At 44.2% G+C, this 20,934-nt stretch overlaps 1 protein-coding gene across 1 annotated transcript in view; it reads left to right on the top strand.

The window, feature by feature from the left end:
* The window catches only part of LOC143336102 (clavesin-2), a 32,717-nt gene extending 16,753 nt beyond the window's left edge, over nt 1-15,964 (top strand). The window contains exons 3-5 of the mRNA XM_076755997.1: nt 7,440-7,550; nt 8,030-8,262; nt 9,324-15,964. Coding sequence (XP_076612112.1) covers nt 7,440-7,550; nt 8,030-8,262; nt 9,324-9,417 — 438 coding nt within the window. The 3' untranslated portion in view covers nt 9,418-15,964. The remainder of the gene's footprint in view (nt 1-7,439; nt 7,551-8,029; nt 8,263-9,323) is intronic.
* The last annotated feature ends 4,970 nt before the right edge of the window (nt 15,965-20,934 follow it).

Here is a 20,934-nt window from a genome sequence, read left to right as displayed (position 1 = left end):
ATGTTTCACCTTCGACGTGACGCGTTTGTCACGTCTAATTGTATGAAAATGATTTTTAAAAAGGGAATCTAAGGAAATGAATGTGTCAAGAGCTGGTTGTGAGTTGGAAGCAGCTGTGAATTTAAAGGGACTGTTTAAGAAACGTGTTTTCGGTTCCAATCGGCAAAAGTAACAAACAAACGGGTTTGTGCAGACACAGGTGGAAATGCATTGACTGGATGTGGAGGTACAGCAGGAGGAGGAGGAGGAGGAGAGATGGAAGAAGAGTCAGAGGTTGAACAAATGCAGCCAAAAGGTTGAATTTATCAGAGAAGATGCGGTTGTTCAACAGGACACTGAGGCACAAAACGCTGATCCAGAAACAGCAAACAGGCCTGAACAAGACATGTGGGTCAGACTGAGGAGGAGGACTAACGAGGGACAGGTGAGACGACAAAACCCAAAACAAGAAGCTGGTTTGTCTTGGGGATTTTTGGGGATTTTCTGATCATTGGTGAAGCGTGGCTGAAAATCAGGACCCACAGAGACGAGCGAAGCATCTCGGCTCTGTCTCCTGTGACTCACTGTGAGATTACCTCCTTTTTTAAAGCTCACCATTAAGTCCCGTCCTCTCACGAAGGAGCTCTTTGTAAAGAAGAAGCCGGCAGCAAAACAAAGTCGTCACTCCAGGCTACACTTTACATCCCGCCCTCAAATGGATGCCGTCTTTTTTTCTCTGAACTCACTTTTCCCCCCTTTTTTCCTGGAGGACACGTTTACTCATCCCTGTGTGGATGAGAAGTGACAGCAGCAGAGCAGAGTGGAGAGAGCTCATCAACCTGATGTGCTGCACCAGGACTGAAAAAGCATGACGGAGGGAGAAGCTGTACGACCGCCGCCCCGACACATAGAGAGCGGTGGACGACGCGTGTCACATGTTGTATCGTCAGCTGCTCGCTAGCAGAGTGCTGATAGACTGAAATGTTGGAGGTTACACATTTGTTCTCAGTTTGCAGCGTTTGACGTCTTTCTTGCAAAAATCACAGATCAGGAGACAAAAAGATTCACAGAACAGATGATTTTTACCTCCCATCAGTAAGAGGAGACTAACTGCAAGAGCTGTGTTGTTTTTTTTAATCAATAAATAATTTTTTTATCTCTAAAATATCAGTAAACTGTGAAAAGCTGTTACAATTTCAGCAGACCGTCACATGTTTCTGTTCCAACCAACAGACTGAAAGCCAAAGAGATTCACTTCAGATATGAAACAGAGAAAAGCAGCAAATCCAAACACAAGCTTTCTTAACTACTGCTCACACTAAGGAAACTCATTTGACACTGGAGAGATCAGGATGAACCAACCTTAAATACTGTTGGCCTGATGAGCCTGATGTGCGACAGGTGTGCAGGTGATTAGGAGGCAGCCAGCGGAGAGTGTAGGAGACCACGCCCAGCCTCAGACAGACAGGGGGACGGACAGACAGACAGATAAGACGAGGGGAAAAGAGGAAAAGGAAAACAGAGCAGATGACAGACAAACAAAGCAACAAACTAACTAACGAGCTAATATTTACTGTAGCAGAAACATGTCAGCGGTTGGTGGAGACCAAAACAGAGAGCAGAGCAGGTGGACGCAAACACGCCTCGAATGAATGAAAGAAGTTGTTGCTAAATGTTTCCTGGAGTAAAGACGTGCTTTGCAGCTGCGTGCTGAGCAGGCAGCAGAGTCCTGAAGCAGATTGAGCAGCCCCTGGTAGTCAGTGCAGGATGCAGAGGAGAGGCCTGGGAGGACTGGGGCAGGTTGAAGACCAGTCAGGCTGCTGCATCCTGGCTGAGGTGTCCAGGTGTGGTCAAGGCGTGAGAGGACGAGAGCCTGGACCTGAACCCGTCTGCCTCCTGGGTTGAGGACCAGCATGTCTTCATGAGTCTGTAGGAACGTGTTGTTGCATTGAGGGACATCAGCGTCACACGTCTCAGTCCGAGCCGGGGACACCACAGAGTGCCCTCAGATACCTTCAGGCAGACATTTTGAGTGAGCCCAGCTCAGGCCGGACCGTCGCTGACGGAGGAATCAAACGTCTTCACTGATTCCACCTGCTGCTCTCGCCCTCTGTATCCCTGACGGCTGGATGATGTACATCTGGTTCCCGTCGTCTGCTTCCATCCCGCCTCGTGCTGCTGTCACAGCCCCCGTTTGATCAGCTAAATAATAAATGAGCAGCCGGTGACTCACAGGTTGAATCACTGTTCGACCTGATGTTACAGCTTCAGCAGGTTCAGCCATAAGAGACACTTCACGCAGAGCAGCCGCTCTCCAGCCTCCTCTTCCTCCTGTGGTCACGTGAAAGCTGCCTACGTCTTCTTCTTCTTCCCGTACTTGAGATGGATTTCGGAGTCTGATAAATTTACTCTTTATGTTGCAGGAAGATGTGTTTGCAGCTCTGTGTGAGGATCAGCGGCGGCGTCTTTTTTTAGATTTTGGCATGTACATCAGATGCTGACTCAGCTCTCTTTAACGAGCTGTTGTGACTGAAATCTGAGCTCAGATCCTTCGCCAGATTCAATTTATATCCAAGGTTTGCAGAACCAGACCGATGATGGAGATTTTTGATGCAGACTCACAAACCAACAGTTGAGAGTTTGAAGTCCCCGAAACATGTTTAACATAACTCTTTTTTGATGAATCCAGATTTGTGTTTTAAAGAATTGTGATGATCATATGTTCTGAGTGCAGCGTTTTAAAGCTGAATAATAAACTCTCTGGTGGACAAAACATGTAATGAAGACACATTTTTGGTTTTTGAATGACCTCAAATGCATCTTTTTCTTTTCCATTTCTGATATATTTGTGATGATCTCAAATCGGCCAATAGCTTCACAAGCTTCAGCGCTTCCATGTGTAACACCGCTGGCCTTTCATGTGTTTCTGCACAGATCCAAGGCCAGCATTCTGCTCTCCAAATCAAAGCCTTTTGGGGAAATTATTCACAAGACGCCTAGAATATTCTCATTTTCTGAACGTAATGCCGCAGCCTTGAAAAACACATGGTGCTTTGATTTGAATACTTCACTGCAACATAAATCATAGCTGCAAAGAAAGGTCAGAACAAGTGGATAACAGGACATGTGTGATGCTGTGATACGAAGCTACAGCCAGTTAGCTTAGCATAGCACAAAGACTGGAAACAGGGGGAAACAGCTGGCCTGGCTCTGTGCAGAGGCAACACCTCTGAAGCTCGTTGATCAGCACATTATATCTCCTCAGTTTCAGTTCATTTTGTCATCTTCAGCCCGATCTGATCCAGAGTCAGACCACCAGTCCGTCAACACCGGAGTCGAAACGTGAACGACGCTCGGAGCTGCAGTGTGTGTGGTTGTTTTTGTCTGTTAAAGGACACATGGAGGATCCTTCAGGCGACTCCGAGCTCGAGCAGTCAGAGTGCAGCTTTTAATCCACAGTGAGCGAAGAAGCAGCTGTGGCTACTGCCGATTGGCTGACTTCATCTGTTCGTTGCTTCGGCCATCGAGGGGACATGTCGCATGTCATTACTGCTGAGTGTGTGTGTGTGTGTGTGTGTGTGTGTGTGTGTGTGTGTGTGTGTGCGCGCGCCTTTGAACACACTCACAGTGTCTAACCGTCAGTGTTGGTGGCAGCCTGCCTGTCTGTCTGTGTCCCCTCAGGACCTGCGAGGTTTCATCATCTCAGCACACCAGCAACACATGAGGAACTCCACTGATGCTGCGTTCAGGTCCCGTGGGACAGAACAGTGTGAGGGAGAGATTGTCATGTGGTACAACTGAAACGCTTTCACACATCAGAAGGCACAAGATGGCAACTGTTACTACTGACGAGTTTCATTTCCTGCTCATAATGAAGTAACATAATGAGTTTGAATCGTACATGAAGATGAAGAAAAGGTGTTTATTGGATTAGAATTCAACACAAAATCACAATTTATACAACTCTCATCTTTTTTTAGGATTTTCACTGAAAAATGCTTCATTTAAACAAAACTTTCACCCAGATTTTTACCCATTTTATCCAGAAATTGCTGTTTTTCTTGCTGCAAGATGATACTAATGTTTCTGCCATGTTGAGAAACAGGAAGTGAACCTGTCAGTGCCAAAACTCGCTGTTTAAAAGCTGCTCTGATTTTGAATTTCAGGACAAAAGACGAGCAGTTTTCACTCCGACAGAGAACAAGAAACAGATCCATTTTGAGTTAATCGCTGTAATTACTGCAGAGGGAAAAAAGACCATCACCAACAAGATTGACAGCTTCTTCTTCGCTGCATTTTACACGTTGTGGCTCCGGGTCAGATTTAGAGGAAAAGCTGCTGATTTGCTTCGTGTCACAAAGCAGGAGGTGGGCGCAGTTTTTCTCCAGCACAGAAAATCTTTTCTAATGTGTTTATCCTCCCCAGGCTGCGGAGGGGGAGGTGAGAGATGAGGCAACGCAGGGTTTGAGGGAGATCCTGACAAAACACAGAAAGCTAAACGCGTCTGTCCGTGAAGCGATCAGGTTTTTGGAAATGACTCCTCGGCGTCCCGTCGGTGTTGACAGGCTCTTTCGCTCTGACCTGCAGCCAGAGTCCAGAAGTGAATCCCCGCAGTCGCTCGTTTGTTTGGCGTCCATGTTTCCCTCCAGCAGCCAAACATCAGAGAATATACGGCTTCTTTCTGGAACTGGCAGTTTATATTTAATGAGTGTTTGAGCTCTTTACTCACCAGCTAGTCCCCACTGGTAGTTATTTTCAACGCGGTCAGAGCTTCAGGTCAAAAACAATCCTCTGAAAACGCTGTTATGTTTCTGTGCAGATTCCACTTCAGTTATCAGCGTGTCCTGTAACGTCTGTCTGCTTTTCACTGTTGAAAATGTGTTTTCCACGATCCTCCTGCAGTTTCAGTGTCCTGTCAGCACTAACGGTGACTTACAGACGAATAGCACTAAATGTGCAACAACTCAGACTGAAATAGAAGTGCAGCCAAAAACCAAACCAAAGACATCAGTACACCCCGAACATCTGCAGCCAGAACACAGTTTCTGGAGCCGTGATTCAAATTCACTTCAAAAATCAACCAAATTTTAAGATCCAATCCAAATGTATATGAAATCCATTTTTAGTTAAAATAGTTCAGCATCTGATGGAGTTTACTGACGGGTCTGCTTTTCCCTCTGTGGTTACAGGAGTGATTTTAGGTTCCACTGAGTCAGAATCTATTACAAATATGACAAATTGGTTTGGAAAGCAGCCAAAAAAAGAGCAGCGTCTCAGCTGTGTCCTGACTGACCTCCTCCAATGCAACGCTGCATGTTTTATCACCCATAATGCTGTTCACAGATCGCACACGAGATCTGAAATTATCCACCCTGTTGATACCCCCCCCCCCCCCCCCCCACATTCCACATACAGCCATGTCCAAAGCTGCAAACTGTTTGTTTGAAGTATTCTTTCACACTGATGTGATTCAGCCTGCTGACCTTGTTTCTCGGCTTGCAGTAAAGGCTTCCACCTAAAGGCCGCCCTGCGTCTGAGCCGTGACGTCGTCCCTTTGAAGCATCAAAGAGCTCAACTCGACCTTTTTCCGAGCCGAGCGCGTGCGTCTACTAACGTCTCCATGATGCTTTTCAAAGCAGCGTTCGTTTCAGACCACCTTAAATCTTCAGAAATCAATCAAATGTGGTGACTGCCTGTAAACACGACTCGCGTATGTCTGAAAATATGATCCATACGGGTTGAAGCATTACAAACACTGGCTGTGACATCAGCGCTCAGGGTTTTGTGGTGATTAAGTCCTTCTGAAAGTCTGAATAATGTGATGTCAGACGTGGCTCGATTCGTCCTTCAGAGGATTTGTCAGCCCCTCAGATGGAGCGGTGAGGCTCGCTGTTGTCCTCTAAAAAGCATCCAAAAAGCACTAATGACCTTTTTCTGCCTCTCATCACTGGAGACTGTCACACAGGGAAACCTGGTCTTTTTCATCTGTGCTGCAGTGAAGCTGCCTTGCATTATTCTCCTTCCCTCACTTGGAGGAGATCAAACCTCCCGTTTCTTCTCCTCCTTCAGTCCCTCCTGTGGCTCATACTCCATTTCCAGGGCTTCATGTATAATTCAGCAGGTCCCTTCATCAAAGTGCAGCTGTCTGTCAGAGCAGAGGGCGGGCCAGAGTTTCAGAGTCAGAGCGATGTGACAGCGGAGGGGAGGAGAGGCCGCCGGCCGCCGTTTAACCCGAACAAGAATCTTTACGACCGAGCGGCTGCTGATGGTCGAAATCTGGCAGCAACATTAGAACTGCAAGTTCTGTTTGATCCTGGTGGGAGGAGTGAATTCGTTGTAGGACTCAAATTCTTTGGACAAATAAACAGGAAACAGCTTTAATAGGCTCCTTTGAAAATACTTTGAGTATTTTTTAGTAAATAAACAAAAAAACACAGGAAGTTATTAAAATCTGTAGTTTCAAATCATTTTAAACTGATTTTCTCTTTGAACATCCAGGTGTTTTCTGTTAAAACCAGTAGAAATCCTGCCTGTTTGGCGCTGAAGCAAAGATGGATGGAGGGATGAAACAAAGTGTGGGCCACAGGTGGATCTGGCAGCACAGCAGAGTTAGATTTCACCAGAATCCTTCAGATCGTGAACATTCACATCAGGTTTCATGTCAATATGAGCCTCAGCCGTCCGGATCAAAGCGCCCGACAGTCTGCGAGCGGAGCAAACTTCGCTCTGTGTGATTCACATCGGTCAAAACCTGATTCCCAAACCTGGCCCGACCTCAGAGACTGTCACTGCGTCGGCCTCCCTCAGACTGCCAACAGTTTTTATAGGAATGTCTGCCCTGAGCTATTTTCACCATCCTGCTCTGTTATGTCAGAATATAATTTCACCATACTGCTGGACCAGGGCCGAATCATGACTCACACACACACTCACACACACACACTCAGTGGAGTGTAATTATCATAATTGTGTCCAGCGTTCTAGGAACCACCGTGTCAGACCCGACTCCTCACACTAACCTGTCTGAACAAGGACTCGTTTCCCTCGGGGGTGTGCTGCGGTGACTCCAGAATAGACCGGACCATTTCCTATTGACTATGAGATTAGAGCCCATTTTCAAAAGTAATCTAATGCGAAGGGACAGGAAACCCACAGAGGTAATTTCTCATTTGCTGGATCTCAAAGAAGACTGATTGAGAGCAGCTCTTTGTTATTTGTGATAAAAAACATGATGAATTTAGTTTTCATGAGCTATAATTACAGTGATTGACCATTGTTGAGTCTGCGTGCTCAGGTGAGAAAAGTGCATCATAACCAGGAGCTTTTCATGAATTTGCCTCTGTGTTTAAGACAGTCACCTTCCCACGACTGTGTCTCCAAACTGACCCCCCTCACTGGGCCTTTCAGACATCTTTAACCTGTTCGCCTGCATTCATCTGTGCTCTTTCTTTTTCCAACAGGACAGTTTTCCTGCCAGATTTGGAGGAATCCACTTTGTGAACCAGCCCTGGTACATCCACGCTCTCTACACCGTGATACGACCCTTCCTCAAAGACAAGACCAGGAAGAGGGTGAGGCCAGAGCACGTTCGCTAAAGCAGCCATAACCAGAATCAGGATTTCACCTTGGATGTGATGAAGGTCGCTCAGAGCGATGAAGCCTTACAGATCATCAGCTCATTGTTTTGCATTTAAAGTTTAGCAACTAAAGAGCGAAATGTTACCTTCAAGAACCAGTGGAGACCAAAACAGAGCTGCAAGCAGAGTGACTGTTGTTGCTCAGGTGGACACAGACACCTCTCTGAATGAGCTGCAAACAGTTAATGGAGGTTTAAACAGGATTTCAGCCGCTGAAGAAGCAGAAAAACGTTGCTTTACTGTTAAAATTTTAGAAGAAATAACTCTGCTGGTGATTTCTGCAAAGAAGCTTTTTAAATCTATGAGTCAGTCCACTTAAGTGAAGCTTCTCGATCTGTATTTTCAGTGTTATTCATAAGACTGAAGTCTGGCTGTGAAGACGTTTCTGCCTGTTTGTGACCTTTCTCCCTCAGATCTTCATGCACGGCAACAACCTGAACAGCCTCCACCAGCTGATCCACCCTGAGATCCTCCCGTCGGAGCTCGGCGGGATGATGCCGCCGTACGATATGGGCACGTGGGCGCGAACGCTGCTGGACCACGCCTACGACGAGGAGACAGACTACTGTCCGGAGTCCTACACGCTGTCAGTACAAGACCTGGAGAGAGACCTGGAGAAAAACCTGTCCCCGAAAACCATGAAGAGGTCAGCTCATCTCCTGTTTTTAGAGCTTCACAGCAGATGTTTATGGAACAAAACATGTCACTTATTCATCTTACCCGCTGCTGCAGGGATTTGAACCAGCAACTTTCTGGTAACGTCTTTATAAACCAGACCAGTAGTTAATGCACTAAGTGAACATGGTCCTTATTTTGCAGGACACAGACACAAATGTGAAAAATGTGCAAAGCTAAGTAATTGTCTCCAATGTGAATCCACGTATCAGCAAAAAATGAACATACTGTCAAACTAATCATGTTACCTTTGCATTATTAGCGTAAACAAATGATGGAATTAATGTGCAGACTGTGGGATCCTTGTCTTCTCCTCCTCCCTGCCACCACTGCGGTCTGATCGATCCAATTGATTTCTTTATTTGACAGCAAAAAACATTTATTGGCTTTCAAAATCTAACATTGTCTGACTTTAAAAAAGGGTTAAATTCTGTCGTTGTGGAGTTTTTTGGGAGTTTGTTCCTCTGCTGCTGTGAGTCTGTTTGACGTTTCACAGACACCGTTCCCCCCATAGGCCACCACGCAGGATGATTCACTGTGACAGTAAATCATCCGACCACTGTGTGACACCAGCTGACTCATTCACTCAGAAACACTCAGACTGTGGAGGACAAACAACAACATGAGCTCTGACAGCCGGCGTCAACATGTTATCAATAAATCAGAAGTCAGAGATTAATTATCTGACGGTTACTCTCTGCATGTTATTCAGCTGCTAACATGAACACGTCACACTACAAGCATGTTACAAGAGTTCTCATATAAAACCAGTGTGCACAGTACAGTGTTTTCATGCACAATGCGGTAAATGTACGGAAGCTCATTGCTGCCATTTTTTTAAAAGTACGGAAACAAAATATTTTCCCTGAAGAACAAAGTAAACACTAACTTTCTAAAACTTTTGATGCACAGACTCGTCTTTCAAGTAAATTTTAACTGGCTGCTATAAACTGGACCCGGTCTGGTCTGATCTGGTCTTCAGACTTCCAGCCCACACTAACGCAGATCGTCCTGTCCTGTGTCTCCACGCAGGTCCCAGTCGGTGGTGGAACCGGGCGTCCTCAAACGACCCGACAAAGTCAAGAGTGAAGAAGACAACATGCAGCCGCTGCTCTCGCTGGACTAAACCGCACACGCTCAACAGCAGCTGACGGCGTTCCCAGATCAGTATTTACACACACGAGAAACACACTGACTTACCTGTGCACCTGCTGTGAGCGACGCGCGCCCTGAAAACACCTGCGGACAACGCCGCTGCTGCTGCTGCTGCTGCTGCTGGATTCTTGAACTATGATAGGAAGCAGACGAGAAGGACGTTTCCTCACGCAGGAGGGCCTCCGAAGAGCTACTGATGTTGTTCTATATATTTATTTATTTAGTTATTTGTCAAGTGCCAATTCCAGCGACTGTAAATTGACGTCTTTGAACGGCCCGGGCCCTCAGCGAGGAGCCGGCGAGGGAGACAAACACAACACGAGAAAAAGGTGTTTGCTGCAGGTGTGTAGTATACGTGTTTGAGAAACTGGAAATCATACTTCAAACAGGGCTCGCTTCCAGAGCTGCAATGTTTTTTCCATCTTTGTACAGTAATTTGAAGAAACGGACGGCTCAGGATGAGCAGAAGTGATAATAGTGACCTCCTGGACACAAAACTGGCAGACAGGCAGGCAGGCGCTGGGTTTACTGGGAGTCCGCTGGGGTGTTAATGGGCGTCTTTGCTGTGAACATAATATCTGAACTTTCTCGCTCCAGTTTTCTCTTGGAGAAAGCAAACTGCCCTTTACAGTTCAAGTTTGCTCTGTGAATTCTGTGTTTTTTCTTTCTCCTTTTCGGCCATTTTCGCTCTTTTCTGACCCACTGAAGTCAAACAGTATTTCTTCTGCCATCAGGAAAATCCAAAAACAGTCTCGCAGACAAATTAAAAAGCCTAAATTCAACTTTCTAAAAGCAGAGAAAGGGAGAACATATCACCCTCTCCTGTGACTTTCAGACACATTTGTCATATTTTTGGCTATTTTGGAAGATTAACAATCTTCATCACCATAATAACTGCGTCTGCTTCTAAACACGGCAGTATTATAAGATTTAAAGAAGTGCACATTAAAGAGCCGCACTGGTATTTTTAGGGTTTTTTTGCACGTTTTAAACATTAGAAACTTGCTCTAAAATCACACTTTTATTTGCATTATTTCAGTACTTTTATCAGTGTTTCACAATGCAGGCAAAAAAAATTAAGTATTAATCAGTGTTAGTACTCACTTACTCACGTTCCTCTTAGCTTCCAGCTACATCCCACGTTCAGCTATTAATTTACAGATCTGTCGGATGATTTCGAGCCTTCAGGTGCTGTCATGTGATAAGAAAAATACTTCAGGACCATTAGTTTCACAGTGTTCTTCTACTCGACGGGTAGCGCACGACGAGGTGTAGCAACGCACCAACAACGGCGACGAAGAAGAAACATGCATAATTTAAAATAGATAAAACATTAGCTGTTAGCATTAGCATGTTTTATGAGGAAGCGCAAACACTCGACGTGTTTGTTCGATCTCTTGGATTCAGTTTTGTTGAGAAATACTGAATGTAAACAGAACTTTTGTTCCCTGACAGGAAAACTCAAATGTCCTGACAGCACGTGAACGCACCAGAGCAAATACACTTCCCAGAGGCCGATAATGACACACAGCGATGGATTATTTATCTCAGGCAGTATTCAAGTTGGCAGTATTGTACACACGATTGGTGTCTATGTTCTGTGTTATTTTACACATTTAAATCTAAATTTAAATTTTATCATATAAGCACAGATTTCAGTTAAACGCTGCAGTGTAGATACAGCAGGATATTTATTTATTGCTGTTTGCTCCACTCACTGTTACTTGTTCATATGAAACTGGCACCAGCTGAGGCTGTTCGACACGCTGTACTTCAGGCTCTTCCAAACCGACAGCTCACTACAGGTCTATGACGTGAGGTTCAGACGGTGCGACAGCTGAGCGTGAGGAAGGCCGACGGGCCGGCAGAGCGGCAGAGGAAAAGCCGGTCAGGCTGGCAAACACGCAGCCGAGCAGATCACAGAAAGGCCGGCAGGCAGGAAGCGTGAGGTGGCCGGCCGCAACGAGAGCAGACAGCTGGAATGTTAAACTATCACACCAGCGTACATGACACGTCAACCCCACTTACAACAGCTCAGAGGCTCGACCCTGAGCTGAGCCGAGCGAGACGCGGCCTCTGTGCTTCCTTCTTAAGGCTCACAGTGATCTGCCTGCTGTTTAACGCAGTGAGATAACGCTCGGCCGCACGTGAGGCTCGTACTGTCCTTTTATCTGATGCCCGATCGGCCAGTCCTCTGAAGGCAGGCAGGAAATCAGGCTGACGGATGTTTGATTGCTCGTTTGTGTTGCTCATGACAGTAAACTCGTTCTGAGGAAACGAAAACACGATTGTCATTTTCAGCTGATTAAACGCTGATGAAAACATAACTGGAAAGATTTTATCCCCTTAAATCCTCCACACTGGACCTTTAAAGGCTAAAAACAAAAGACATCTTGGTGAAAACGTCTGTGTTCTGTCGTCTATCTGAGGCGGGAACACGCGCTTCAGTAGCTACAGGTGACATTCAACACTGACGTCCATGATAATGACACTGATGCGCGTCGTTGAGGCAGGTTGAAAACACTGAGCTCAATCATCTCTTCACATTCAGTTCTGATAGAATCAAAGTGCTCTTGATGCACTTCAGTGGCTGCAGCATTAAAAGTCATTTTAGGGGAAAAAAAAATGTTATTTAAACTGAAGCAGCACTTTTTCGATGCGCTGGGAACAAATGATTTCTGAAAGCTTTTCACTGGCAAAACGCTAATGAGGACAGAAATTATGGAAAATTACACTGGTGTTACTCCCTGAACCTCAACAGGGCACATTATTATCCATAAAACAGACATATCATCAGTCACGAAATTGGACTGAAGCTTAGAGTTCACCTTCTGCAGAGATGCTATTTTGGGGAACTGAGCCGAGTTCAGCTTCATGAACCAATAAGCAAAGTGCAGGCAGACGATGCTGAAGGACTGTTAGACGGTCTGACTGATTCAACTACCATGTTTTTGTGATTACAAATCACATGCAGATCATCACTTTAGTCTGCGCCCACTGATTCCACCTCAAAGCCGAGTCAAAGCAGCCTGAGCTCTGAGGTCTGAGACGTTTGTAGCTGCAGAATATTTAACCAAACCAAACGTTTGTGGACGCTCTCCTGACACTAGATGTTTTGCTGCCGTCGTAAGAAGCTGCAAAGCATGAATGATTTCTGTGTTTCAGTGGGAAAAAATCAAATCTCACAGTTGGAACATAACTGACTGACTACTGTTCACATCCATTTGTCTGTTCAGAGCTCCCATTAATTCTTACATGAAGATAAATGAGACTTCATCATGAGAGCAGGAGCGCTGCAGAGTCCACAGATTGGTTTTTTACCTGAGAAATTAATTTGTCAGTTCAAGTCACGAGTGCTTGCTGCAACAACTTTAAGTGTCAGTGCATGGAGCAGTGCATCATGTAGCAAGATTAAAACTAAACCCCTGCTGGCATGGGGCGAGTATTTCCAGGGAAGCTCGTGTGACTTTAGAAATTACCTTTCTTTCCTTGCTGCGTTTTCTTTCTGGATGAGCAAAATCTGTATTTTACATGAATTTATGACTTTATCACCTGATATGAAGCCACGGCTCTGTGCAGCATCCACTTCCTGCGTGACAAGGAGCCTCCTGAGTCTGCACCCAAAATGATGTCAAAAGGTTTGTTCGTAATTACTAATGCAGCCTCCGAAACCGTCGACCAGGGAAGAGAGAAAAGGTGCAAAGAAAACAAAAAACAAAAAAAATCACTGAAGCTTCCGGGTATTATACTCGTCCCGTGAGAACAGGGCTTTAAGACTTCTTCTTTTGCCATCACCACATATGAAGACGTGATTTTAAAATGTTCCAAACAGCTTTAAATGTGTGTAAAACATCATCACTGAACATATTTTATCTCATGTTCAGTTTGCTAATATGACTGAATTCATCTTTCATTAACATCTAAACATCTGAGCTTTCTGCAATCCAAAACTTAATCAGCATCACAGCTTTTTTTTCCCTGTGGTTCTGTGAAACGTAGAAACGTTTGAGCCGTTTCCTGCTGCTTCGTTAGAGACGTTATCCCTCCTTCCATCAGTGCGATGTAGAACTGCCAGTTTTGTGCACCTCAGAGAGAAAAACTGTGGGTCAGAGCGCGTTCATCAAGCTTTTTAAAGCGCACTGATCGATGTCTGCGACGTGTTTTTCACAGCTACAGTCACAAGCTGCAAAATCAGGACTCGGTTTTTACAGTGTCGGTGTCATTCAGGAGGAAACATGGAGGAAAACACACACGCACACACACACACACACACACACACACACACACACACACACAGCCACTGTAGATGCTTCCAGTTGTTAGGATACAAAGTTTACATTGAATAAACATCTGTATACTGCTTGAATATAGCAAAGCTGAATCTCACACAGAGCGTCCTGCTTATTTTTAAGGCGACGGTGTCACAGGTGGAGTCACAGGTGGAGTCAGGCGACGTGGTTCGGGTGTAAAACTTACTGTATGTAGAGGAACTTAAACACAGTAACACGCGTAAAGACTTTACTTTTATGACAGATATAGTTTATCTGGTGATGCTCTGCGCTTTACCACACATTTAAGATTTTTTAAACTTTCTTTTCTTCGGTCAGTATTTTATGGAAATGGATATCTACCTTGTTTCTCACACAGGTGACAGACTGGTACATGTTGTATGAAGTGTAAACAGCATTATGAAGTTAGAATCTGTTTTTATTGGAAAAGATTCAGCGTTTCGAATGTTCTCTCTGTGTTGTTGTTTTGTCTTTGCTGCTGTCCTCGGATCAAAGTTCAGAAACCTGCTTTGAAACCAGCGTCGATGCTTTTCACATTTTAAAAGCCACCCAGGAAGCCATCCTGGAGGTCCTCCTCACATTTTGACTCGGCCATCCCACAAATGACTCATCTCTACGCTGGTTTTGACTGGAAACTTGGGTTTGTCTTTGCTTAATGTCAGTTTATAGCCAGCTCACATGTTTAGTGTTTATCTCTTATTCTCCCATGCAAAATGAGATCTCATCATGAGGCGCAGACATGAATGAAACATGAAGACTGCGTCACCAAACGTTCAACATACAAGCTGAGATGTGCTGTCTTCTCCTGACTCTCCTCACTATCAGAACAGATGTCACGTTCCTGACGTGCACGAGCCCCGAAGGCCGAATTTAGCCGCAATTAGCATTAAGTCATAAACATGAAATGCGACGCTGTCACCGTTCACCACGAGCAGCGATTGCGAATCGATTTTTTGAAACAGGCCCCGAAGAAAATCTATACTTGTGGTGAGGAAGAGCGTGATAGCCTGAAACACCTGTCAATCAATCACACACTTGCTTTAAGCACAAGCAGCTCCATCAAGGAAATCAGAAGAAGTGAAATGAACTTTTTAGACAAAAATGTGGTCTTAATCTTACTGGAGCCGACATCTAGTGGCCATTAGAGGAACTGCATCTTAATAATGCAGCTAACATGTTAGTTTTAACTTTCAGCCGTGAGGCGGAAACACATGATCACAGAAAGACTGAATATCAGCGTCCACACCGCAGTGAAATACGTGGGAGGGAATGTGAGACCAGTACATTTTGTACTGGTTGCATTTTGTTTATGGATTTTTCAACGTTTTTGTCATGTTTCAACATTGTTTTTCAGACTTCCAGCGTTTCATTTTGTGTGGGAGAAAAACAGCAGACGTGACGTTTCCTCAGGATGTGCATGCTCTTTAACACGTGGACTTGAAAATGTCATTGACTTGATTTTGGTATGTTTATCTATTACTTTTAACAACTCGAGTAATTCTCCCATAGACCTCCATGATGGTGGAAAATGTGGTTGATTTGGCTGAAACGTGGAGATTCTTCACTGGGATGCATGTTTGCGTGTCCTGACAGGTGTGTAGAGCTGGACCCAGTGACAGCACATGCACTGTACAGATCAGTTAGTAATTAAATGTTCACATGTAGACTTTTGTTCCAAAGTGAGGTGATAAAAAGCCGCCAGCTCTGCAAGGAACATCCCACCAGGACAAAGTAAATGAATCAAACCATCTTTATCTGCTTTATATGTTAATTTGAAGTGTGTTTCCTCACAGTAATGCATCCTTATGGAATCAAACTCTTTATAACGAGTCATTTTCTTGCAGACTGGACGAATACGATTCATTTCTCACTGACTTTGACTAATGTTTGGTTCCTCTCAGCCAAAGCCACCTCTTCCATTAAAACTCTGATGTGTTGCTCGTGTTCTTTGAGGATTTGGACGCTGAAAATGAATGCATAACGTTCAGTTGGTGATATATTTCTTTAGTTCTCACATCACTGTTCTTTGATTGTATAGTGACAGTAGGAGCTGTAGGGAGACCAAACTCAAAACTGACGTGTGAAGTTATTCTGGAAAGCCGGTATATCATAGGAGCAAAAACTGTTCAGTTAGCAGGTGTTAAATGTATAAATGTCCTCAAAGGCAATTTGCTGACATGCATTCTGTAAAACGAGCAAAATAAATATGGACACACGTAGATTTTCTCACATTTCTCTTCTTCTCTTAAAGGGAAACTGGTCAGATTTCAGAGTTTGGGCTGTTTTTGCTTTCATAACATCTTTCAGACGAGTGGTGAAAACGTTCAAAACACACATTTAGGTTTTTATTTGACTCATTTGCATATTGAAGAATAACATTTCAGAAAGCTTGTAATACAGTAACTGTCTTAATGTGAGGGGAGAGTTTGTCTTCGTAATTTTAAAAGCTTTTGTTCAAGAATATCGAAACAATTCAGACACGATTAGAAAAACGGCCTCAAGACCAGAATCTGCACACAGTTTCATATTTCAGGCAGTTCTCACTTCTAATCCCGTGTTTTCAGACCCGAATCCCTTTAAAATTAAAACACAACCACTGAAGTGCCAGCAGCCGCCGCTGCAGAGCCCACAATGAGTCTGTGGACAAACAGAGGTTCATCCAAGCGTAGTTTTAATTTGTGGGAGACGAGTCACAGCGGGGACGCTCATGTGACCCTGATTTGCTCTTCTAATATGTTCTGGAGTAAACAAATTTGTTCATTAGCAGCATTTAGTTTCACATCATTAAGTAATCAATATGTGTAGAGAGGTGGCGGGCAGACGGCTTCCTGGGTGCACGAGACATTTGAACATCAGAGACCAGAATTCACATCCCGACTCAGGCTTCATGTTCGTTTTTATATGTGTGCATATTTTTACTTCATGTAGTGAAATCAGATTAAAACTTCAACAGTCAAAGCTTGATTTAATGTAGGCGGCTATTATGAAGCCTCCAAACATATTTAGCAAATTAAATCAGAGTGTATTCGACAGACTTGGATATTTTGTTGCTCTGACATCAGCAAACGTGTTTTAGGCTGAAATGTCCGTCTGCGTCCTCGTCACAGCCGCCTCTCGCTAATTACTCGAGCTTGTAAGAGACAAAGAAAGACACAGTAATGACCCGGCGAATTCCTGCAAATATTTATTGAAATTATGACTCACAAAATGCATTTTGGTGACTGTGCTCTACCACAGCAGACATTTCTTAAGAGCCACTTTAGCAGCCTGAACTGTCACTGAGACCTGTGAGTCTTTGATTTCTGTAAATATCTCTTATTGTGAATCTGATGCAGCGACACGTTTCACAGACTGAAAGATGTGGAACGCTCCAAAAACACCTGTTTGAACATTCCACAGGTAAACAGGCTGATTGGTCACAGGTGAGAGGATCATGATTGGGTATGAAAGGGGCATCCTGGAAAGACTCAGTCGATCACAGAGGATGGAGCGAGTTCACCACTTTGTGAACACATGAAGGATGAAGGAGATGAACACATGAACTCAGACACACTTCAGGAAGCTGCTGTCAGTGAACAGTTTGATTATTGATGACAGATTGTGTCACAGACTGTTTTGGAATCAGGGTTTAATGTCTGATGGAGTCAGGCTGCATCATGTCGTTAAATCTCACACCTCTGCTTTATGATACATGCAGCAGGTTGGTTACAGCTGAAATGTCTCTGTATGAAGCCTATTTACAACTACTGCCCACAGACAGTCTGATAACACTGAACCAAACAGAAAATCCTGTGATTGAAACATTTTTCTGCACGTTAATTTACTTTGATCTGTTTCAGTCTGAGACCCGATGACGTCATCGAGCTCCAGAGAACAAAACTTAAAATAAAGTGTATCTACAGTGTGTTCACAGCATCGGACAGACTGCTGCTTCATGGGTATTTTACACTGGAGAGCGACGCTCGTGTGGAACTGAAGTACAACTCAAAAACGTGTTTGTGTCCTTTAAATTACACCGTCATGCAATGACATAAGAAATCATGAAACAAAACAAGAAGAACCAAACACCCTCAAATCAATACAGATGATTCAAAAACAACATTAATAATGAATCTGCTCTCATCCATGAAATGACACCACCTTTCATTTCTCACTGACTTTCAGTCTCGGAACATCGTGGGACCGTTGTTTGGTACGTAAACGTCAGCGAACTTAAAGCATCGTCTCTGCACCCTTCATGAAGTCCTATCAAAGCTTTAACTCGTTAACTCTGAAGCTGCAGGTATGAAAGTTAAACACACACAAACCCCCTGAACTCTCCTGACAGGAGGGTCGAAAACCAGCAAATCACTGTGAGAACAATGTTTACTGCCGGCTTCTTTCCATACGTCTGTATGTTTCCATGTTTAAAAACTGCTTTGTTTACATCAGCTTGCATATTGCTGCATTTATTCGTTCTGACTGACTTTACTGCCCCCAGCTGTTGATAATTGGAAAATAAGTGAAATTACAGAATATAATAGAGCATTTTTCACCTTTGTCATTTAAAACATTGCCTGTTTTTGAATTAAATATCTTAATTTTTAACCAAAACATCAGGTGGTGTGACAGGAAAGGCAAACATTTCCAAGGTAAGATTGTCCAAAGGCATTAGCTTTGATACATCGACCTAAGATAAGATAAGATAAGATAAAACTTTGGTTAACAGCTATCGAAGGTGTGAAGCTGAAGTAGATTTGTGTTGTGTGTCCTCCTCGGGGACGAGCTCCTCTAAACGTGGTGAAAACCTCCACAGGAAGCCTTTAATGGCAGTCAGGTTGGTTTTGTGGAGAGCTCTCGAACCTGATCAAAGTACTGACTTTAACAGCATTACTGTGAATAAAATACACAAAACTATCAAAAAACTGACCAACAAATCTGGGAATCCCATAATGAAAATGTCTCTTTGAGAACGAGCGGCTCAACAGATATGACGCGGCCTCTGTGTCGCTTCATCTACTGAAAAACTGAAGAAACATCCTCATCAACACATTTTTAAGTGCACTTTTAAAACTGTCACACAAACTTATCTAACTATATTTTGAACATGTAATCGCTGATGGAGTCGAGGAGAAAACAAGTATCCGACTCTTCCTGATCACATGAATTTTTGTGAAGGCTGTGAAACGTTTGCATGCGCTGAGATTAGATTTGATGAGATTAGATTCATCTTAAAGGCAGTTCACAGCTCCAGCTGCACGGTGTAATCACTGTCTGTTCGTATCGTTCATGCCGGGCCTGCAGACAGCACCCAGCAGACACCTACTGCTGCTTCTCCCCACTTAAAGCATGATTCGCCTGGAAACAAAAGGTTTTACACCTGAAGTTAACACCCACGCCAGGTGTGTTTTTAAATGCCGCTAATTAGGCTGCTGCTGTAAATGGCTGTCAGGTCTCGTTTGGCCACGTTTGGCACGAGGACTCGTATGTTTCTGAGGCCTGTCGAAAGCCCGGGGCTAGCTTACCCTCATTTCACAGTCGGACTTATTAACCCGGAGTTTACATCGAGCCTCAGGTTAAACATTCACACTCGAAAATCAGCAGCCATAGTTAACGTGCTCAGCGTGCTAACAGCTAACAACCAGCTGAGACTGGACTGCTTCTAACCCAGATTCCCACCAGTGATTTTAAAGGCACACTCAGAGTGAACATGAAGCACCTCCCCTCATAATTAGTGGCCACAAACAGCCGATGACAAAGCCTACAGGGGGAGCTGCTGCTGTCAGCACACTCCCACTCTGCTTCTCTGTTATTTCGTCCCCAGTTTGTCTTATTTTCCTCGTGTCTCTGCAGCTGCAGGAAACGTTTTCAGGTGCGTCTTCGGCTCAGTTTGCACTACTTTGGCTTTCTGTGCGTTTGCATCACCTCTGAAAAGCTGTGTGTTCAGTCTGAACACACCTTAAGTCTCACAATGTCAGTCTCTATGTCAAAAATGTTGGACTCATTGATCCTTTAACTGACAGTGTGTGTATTGATAAATCCGTGGTGCTGAAGCAGCAGATCACACCTGCAGACCAAACCACCTCTGGAAGGCGGTGTAGTTATTGGGTTAGAGGGTTACAGGGTTGGACTTAGGACCCCACATTACTGCCACACCTCAAACGATAAGAGGTTGTGCCGTACGCTGCACTACCTGTACCTCACAGGTGAGAGTGAACTTTAAAAACAAAGAGGAATTAACATGAGGACACCTGGTGGATTATCACCTGTTCAGGAGCTTCAAATACTACAGCAGGTCCTGGACTAATGTGGGTCTTATCCCAGGATTAAGCCTCGTGTGAAAACCCCGTTTGGTTTGAGGTTTTCACTCGGTAAGACATCAGCAAACGGCCGATAATGCTCAGCAACGGTTCTGCTCCAACAACAAGGCCTCAGGCTTTGCTGCTCCGGAACAAAACCAGAGCGAGTGAGGTAACTGAAGTATGACAACGATGATAAACATGATAAAAATGACATTTATCCACTGCGGCAGACATCACAGCGTCTCATGAGTTGGTCACATCGGAGTTGTCCTACAGACTTCCTGCCTCTGAACACGCTCATTAGTTCTTTTTCACTGTAAATTGTGTCTCAAACAGCTCAACTTTAACCTCTGAGCTTTAAAGGTTTACATGGGAAACAGAAACTAAAGGCCAAATATACATAAAAAACTAACAGTATTCAAGTATTCAGTGGCTGTGAGTATTAGATGAAGGGACAAAATACTGTAAACTTTAACGTCAAGCTCTCATTTTGCTCCGTTTGAAGTTCAGGACACTTTTAAATGAGTCACTTCTGCTACAGACAGACATTAAACGTGTCAGCGTCTGGGAATGAAAAACATCCAACAAGTCCACTTAACATGTCGACGTCTTTGAAACAAAAACCAGCCGTGCTCAGGAAGAAGTGTCTCATGGTTATTCATCGCTCGGCAACATTTAGCATGTTGATGAGACAGTGATCAGAGGCAGGGAGGCTGCTCGGATGAACTGTGGGAGCTCCTGGGATTTGACCTCCCAGCGTTTACATGCTAATGTGTCGCAAACGCAGCAAAGCAGCAAAACACGACTGGTCTCATTACGAAGGACACGGCCGATTTCAATCTGGAAAATAAAAGAGGATGCACGTTTGTCATCTTTCATATTCTCAAGTTTACTTTTAATAGCTCCTAGTAAAAAAAA

This window comes from Chaetodon auriga, chromosome 18 (assembly GCF_051107435.1).
Source record: "Chaetodon auriga isolate fChaAug3 chromosome 18, fChaAug3.hap1, whole genome shotgun sequence".
In the NCBI taxonomy this organism is placed as follows: domain Eukaryota; kingdom Metazoa; phylum Chordata; class Actinopteri; order Chaetodontiformes; family Chaetodontidae; genus Chaetodon; species Chaetodon auriga.
This window is presented reverse-complemented; position numbering and strand designations above follow the sequence as displayed.